Source organism: Echinops telfairi, unplaced genomic scaffold (assembly GCF_000313985.2).
Source record: "Echinops telfairi isolate 266 unplaced genomic scaffold, ASM31398v2 ScPeMD7_5592;HRSCAF=6446, whole genome shotgun sequence".
NCBI lineage: Eukaryota > Metazoa > Chordata > Mammalia > Afrosoricida > Tenrecidae > Echinops > Echinops telfairi.
In genome coordinates, this window is record NW_022109491.1 from 31,505,532 (window position 1) to 31,511,531 (window position 6,000).

General features: G+C 43.9%; 1 protein-coding gene across 4 annotated transcripts in view; it reads right to left on the reverse strand.

Moving 5' to 3' along the window:
• Positions 1-4,131, reverse strand: part of GPCPD1 (glycerophosphocholine phosphodiesterase 1) — a 55,080-nt gene extending 50,949 nt beyond the window's left edge. For all 4 annotated transcript variants that reach the window (XM_045295352.1, XM_045295353.1, XM_004697846.2 and 1 more), the window contains exon 1: positions 4,057-4,131. In XM_045295352.1, coding sequence (XP_045151287.1) covers positions 4,057-4,105 — 49 coding nt within the window. In that variant the 5' untranslated portion in view covers positions 4,106-4,131. The remainder of the gene's footprint in view (positions 1-4,056) is intronic.
• Between the last annotated feature and the right edge of the window lie 1,869 nt (positions 4,132-6,000).

Here is a 6,000-nt window from a genome sequence, read left to right on the forward strand (position 1 = left end):
CCAGCTAATATTTAAAACACCCTTGGCATAGCTTCCAACACATATGTTAAATGTGATATTATTTAGAAGGCCTGTAACTTCTTAGATAAAAGAACACAGGAGAGTCTTTGACTCATAAATGGCACGTGCTGAATATATTTATATACTTATGTATACACCAAGTTTTTCAGCACACTTTTATACAGTTTTGTGGTAAAATTAGATGCCTCAGCTGATATTCGGGTCGGCTTATACTCGAGCATATAAGGCATACAGTTAAAACGAGTTGGTGCCAATTGTAAAGCATTAGGTGGACACTTCCACATTCTGAGTCCAGCTTGGCTTTGGGACTTTATGTGCAGCTCTAGCAAGACTAGATTAGGCATCGGGCTGCTAACTGCAAGACTGGTGGTTCAAATCCAACAGATATTCTTTGGGCAAAAGATGAGGGTGTCTGTTCCCATGAAGACGTAACAGGCCCAGAAATCCTCTATACGATTAACTATGAGTTGGAATAAATTCAATGCGGGTGAGTTGGGTTTCGGTTTAGCCATCTGCATGACTATGTTGTCAGCTCACATCTGAAACACAGTTCAAAATGTGCTGTTACTCAGAGTTTCTGAAAGCATATATGTGAAATATATGGTGGATAGATACATGGATTTCATGTAAAAATATCCACCAATCCAGTAGAATATGTGTGTATGTAATTAACTTAGTCTAATCCAATAAGTGTTTGCATAACCATTTCTGATTTTTTTTTTAATGGTAGAACTAAATACACAATAAGGCTGCCGAGTCCACTCCAACGCACGGGGAAGTGACTTGTGGGACAGGGTGGAAGGGCTCCTCTAGGATTTCTAAGAGGCTGTAATCTTTCTCCCTCAGAGCAGCCAGTGGGGCTTAAGTGCCAACCTCCCAGTTAGTGCTTCACCACTGCTCCACCGTGTTCCCTTCGCAAAGAGCAGAGGGATCATAAAATAGCGGATTTGGGCCCATTATATTTCTACTTCTCAAAATAAAGTCGCATTAAAACATGGAATCAGTTATTGCATGTCCCACACAATCAGCAGGCTACGTTTTGTTCTGAAGATAACACAGTGCCCAAATGGGAAAGTAAAACTGGAGGTGCAGCAGTCCACTTCCGTACTATACAGGTATGTCTGCGTTCTACCAAGCGCCTCCTGCAAAACCACTCGGGCTTTTGCCCATTCCCTTTGAATATGGCCCCTTTGAGGAAGAAAGAAAACTGTTCTTACCAGGAGGAAAAGATCTTTTTAATTAGTACTCATTTATGAGAGACTACAAAAACTAGAATGCTAACTAGAAAAAAAATTGCCAACAGAACCCCATCTGCTCTTTAAAAAAAAAGGAGTGAGCTTCAGAAACTTTGTGGAATGGAATTCTTCCATGAACTGTCTCAAAACCCCTTGTACACCTTTTTTTTTAAGAGCAGTATTATGTTTACCAAACAAAAGAAAAACTGTGCAGAGAGTAACATTTTCCCATGTCCCTCCTGCCCTCTTCATTTGCCCCGTCTATGAATTAGATGATGTTGCCTCACTCCCCCAAACTATGCCCGGGGCTCCTCACCAAGCCCTGTGTCCGCCACCTAAAACAGCTTTTCTCTGCTATCCACAGAGGCCATGTTCGAATCGCAGGTGCACTCAGAAGAGCGTGGGCACCGAGAAAGGAGCACCGAATGAGGGAGATGAACACCACGGGCACCATGACTCAGACTCCACTTGCAGGCTGAGGTGGGAGGGACACCACGAAAGAATTACCAAACGCCAGGGTTTCAGCAGCTGAACGAGCACTAAACCCTATAGCCAGTGCTCTGGTGTCGGACGTTTAGCATCCTGACCTGTGAGAAAATATCATTTGTATTTTTTAAAACCACCCATTTGAGAGTAATCCTCACCTTGCTTATTAGCGCTATGTAACATAATTCCCACAGGTTACCCAAGGAACAGGACGCTGGTGCAGGATGTTGGAAGATAAACACCTCCTACACGCCCCTACTTCACCTGTATTTCCCTCCCTGATAATCTGTCTTTGGGGCCCTTTAATCCCAGGGAAGTATCCCATCACAGCAACCAAGTGTGATGGTCAGGTCCAGCGAACATACACAGAAGGAACAATCACTTCCTTCGGGTAGTCAGTCCCCCTTTGGCACTTTGGTCATAAGGAACAGAAGTTGCCAGAAAGACATCACCAGACCAACTCAGAAGATACTTGAAAGCAAGGGGTCCAGTTAGACATTTCCTGTCAAGAAACTCCGGGCACTCTCCTTTTGGTCAAGGAGTCTGCCTGGGTGACTCTACTCCAGACTTGGTCTTTGCTTGATGAGGCCAAGTAAAGCCCCCCCGCCCCCCCCTTTCGCTCTCATTCCAGGGAGGCCTGGGTGGGTAACAGTCAGTGTTACTGTTACAGCAGCAAAAGCAAACCAAGGCATACTCTTTTTTCCTATCATTTACATCTTTCATTGGTGTGTCACACACTCCTTTAATTGTTCCCTCTTTTCGCCTCAATGGCTCCCATTTCGCCTTGGGATCCCTACTCTCTTCCACATTCAGAGACAAAATGTCTTGCTACTGTAGAAAGCCGAGGTGATGGGAGATGAGGGAGGAGTCCCCCTAACTTCTCCTGTCTCTCCACCTCCTTCTTCCCTAACATCCACATGCACCAGGTCTCCTTCCCTCTAGTCTGAGAATGAGTGTCCCTCTCTCAAGCTGACCTTTTGTGTCCAAACCTGTGCTGGGTCTAGTCACCTGACACACACAGCAAGCGCCTTCTGGCTAAAGCTGCCTTCCTGCAACTCCCTAAAGGGGGTACACAATAACCTTGCCATCCTCTCTGCACAGAGGCGGCCTTGTTTGACTCCAAGGAGGCAATCCAGGGACTGACTACCAATCTTCAACTTGAAGACTCCCGTGCAGAGATGGAGCTACATCGTACCAAACCACCTCTGCTAGGGACTGGAACTTGAACATCTGGACACCTGGATACATAAGCATATACTGATCATTGGGTTGGTTGATAGAAATGTTAACAATGAGCTACTCATTCATTCTTTGAACACATGTACTCAGTTTGATGGTCTGGATTCACCCAGCAATATGTTGGAAGAAAGGCCTGGTGATTTCCTGCCATCAAATTAATAAAAACAAAAGACATTCCCTGCCCTTGGAGCAATTCTGACTCGGAGCGACCTGACAGGACAAAGTAAAATTGATTCTTTGGGTGAGCGAGACTGTAACCCTGGTGGTTTCGAACTGCTGTTCTTATGGTTAGCACATGAAACCCTCTACAGCCAAGAAAATGCTGTGGAGTGCAGCTTTACTTTGAAGCACAAGAGGTCTCTGCCAGCATGACAAATTTGGTATCGACAGGTTGTTTACATCCAGTCTATTAAACAAGGAGGTATAGAGCCCGGGTACACACTTGTTCATAGCCAATTCCATTAGCTTAATCATGAGACTGTGCAATGAAATTTTAATTTCCCAATGGGGAAAATATACTCACAATGAGTACAAGAAGAAAATGTTCTACAATTGATGGCGGGAATGACTGGACAACTCTTGATATGACTGAACTTTTGAATTAAAGAAACTTTAAAAAATAAAAGGGAAAATAATTATACCACTATAGTGATACTGCTGTGATGTGCTATATATTGCACTAACATTATTTCACAAAGTTTTAACATATAACAGAAAATTCAAAAGAAAAATATTAAGCAAACCATAGTAGTAAAGTGGTTCCCCAACTTCATGCACCCAGTAAAGTGCCCCTGTTCTTACAACCATAGCCTAATCAGATTTGTGCTGCCCCAGTTTAAATACACTCAGTTCTCTTGCGAAGATATGAGGATAAGACACAATTTGTGGAGGTCCACCCTCACCCCCCACTGAGCTAACTAGGTCCTGAGCACATTTCTGCCACTTAGGCATTCTGACATGTGGAAAAGATCTAAAGGCAGTCACTTAAAATTTAGGCTTGGTCTAATAACAACTCCATATTTCTGGTCACCAAATCAACTTTTTAAAATAAATAAACAAATAAGCTTTACAATACCTGGTGAAAGAGTTCCTCTTATTTCAAAGGTAACCTGAGAAGGTGTCATTCTGAAGACTTTGTATTTAAATGCCGTGCTACAAAAAAAAAAGAAGGAAAAATGGTCATTTACTCACAGTACATGAAAATATCGGTACTAGGTAACTACCCTCACGAACCACGTTCAGGAGCAAATGAATCTCATTGTGAGAAGATATTCACCTCAGAGGCACATACACCCAGGCGCCTCAGTGGTTCAGCAGTACAGCACTCAGCTGCCAACTGAAAGGATGGCAGTTGGAACTCGCTAGCCACCTGGCATGGAGCCCTGGTGGGGTAGTGACTACAGGTTGGGCTCTGATCCACAAGGTCAGCAGTTTGAAACCATCAGCTGTTCCTTAAGAGGAAGAGAAGGCTTTCTACTCCTGTAAAGAGTGAGTCTCAGAAACTCACAGGGACGCTCCTACTCTGCCTTAAAGGGTCAGTATGAGTCAGTAGTTACTAGATGGCTTCCCAGCAGCAGTTGTTTGTATAAAAATGTGTGTGTGTGAATAAATATATATGACACAAAACTATTACAAAATTTAAAATGTGTTTCCTTTTAAAGCATCATTGTCATCACAGTGTCCCCTCTGATATCCAGCTGTTTCTAATCTAGGGTGACCAGATGTTAACACTGGTAAAGCGGGACACCATTGATCAAACTCATATCCTGGCGAAATAGCCACATGGCAGCCGAAAACCGTATACCCTAGTTTGTCGTGCATTCTTTCCAAAAATCGGACCTTTTAAAAACGCCGCGGGACGTGGGAAAATTGTTAAAAATTGGGACTGTCCCGCCAAAAGCGGGACGTCTGGTCACCTTATTCTAATCCACCCTTTCTGATGACGCTCATGCCATGGTGAAGGGAAGAAAAACAACTGCAGTCAGGAAGCCACTTGGCTCAAAGAATTTCTACTTTCATAGTTGAGATATCAGTTGAAACAAATAAAGGGCTTAAGTATTGCTCGTTGAAACAAATGAGCTATAATCTGCAACAAGTTTGAGAATCCACTTCTAAGATACAATGTAACTATCAATCCCTTAAAGTCCTCCTGCCCACACAAAGACAGACTCCTTTCAGATTTTCTCTAAGTAGCCCACATCATCTCCCCCACTGCCTTCCCAGCCACTCCTTACTCCATGTGGGGTTTCTGAGACTCCATATGTTGCGGAACCACAGACCCTCATGTTGCTTTCTCAGAATGGCTGATGGGTTTGGATCACCCCCATCCCTGGGTTAGCAGTCCAATGCCTAATGCACAGCACCACCAGGGCTCCTTAGATCAGCTTTAGGGCCCCCATTCCTCCAGGCCCACAGGCTCAAGTTAAGAGGCGTGGTTCTTTGACCAGTTTGACCACAATGCTGATTCATCGGGTGATCCTACATCCCTCTCATCCCAAATGACCAGCTGCGCTCAAAGCCCTAAATCTCCTACTTACATTTTAACTTCAAATATTTTCATACATTTCAGGATGATTTGAATATTCTTATCCATGCCGCTAACTTGGAACCACTTTGGTTACTTACAGAACTCTAACCCCCAAAGTCTTTGAGTTCTTTTACCCCTAGTCCGCAGTTTCTCCTTGCTAAGATTTCCATTCCTGTCTTTCCCAATCAAGGGATCTATTTGTCAACATCTAACCAAAGTGCCTATGGCAGGAAGTGGATAAAGCAAATACAATATACCAATTCTCAAGAAGAGTAGGTCACTTAAGTAGAGAAAGAATATATACTCCAACCGAGGGCACAGCATATTCTATGTGCGGTAACTTCTCCAAACCCGGTGCTACCTACTTGACTCCTGGGGTGCTCCGTGTGCTGCAGAGTTAGCACTGTGACCTCTCAGAAGCTGCCCACCAGGCTTGTCTTCTGAAGGCCCCGGGGGGATTGGAATAACCAATCTTCTGGTTAGCAGTCGAGG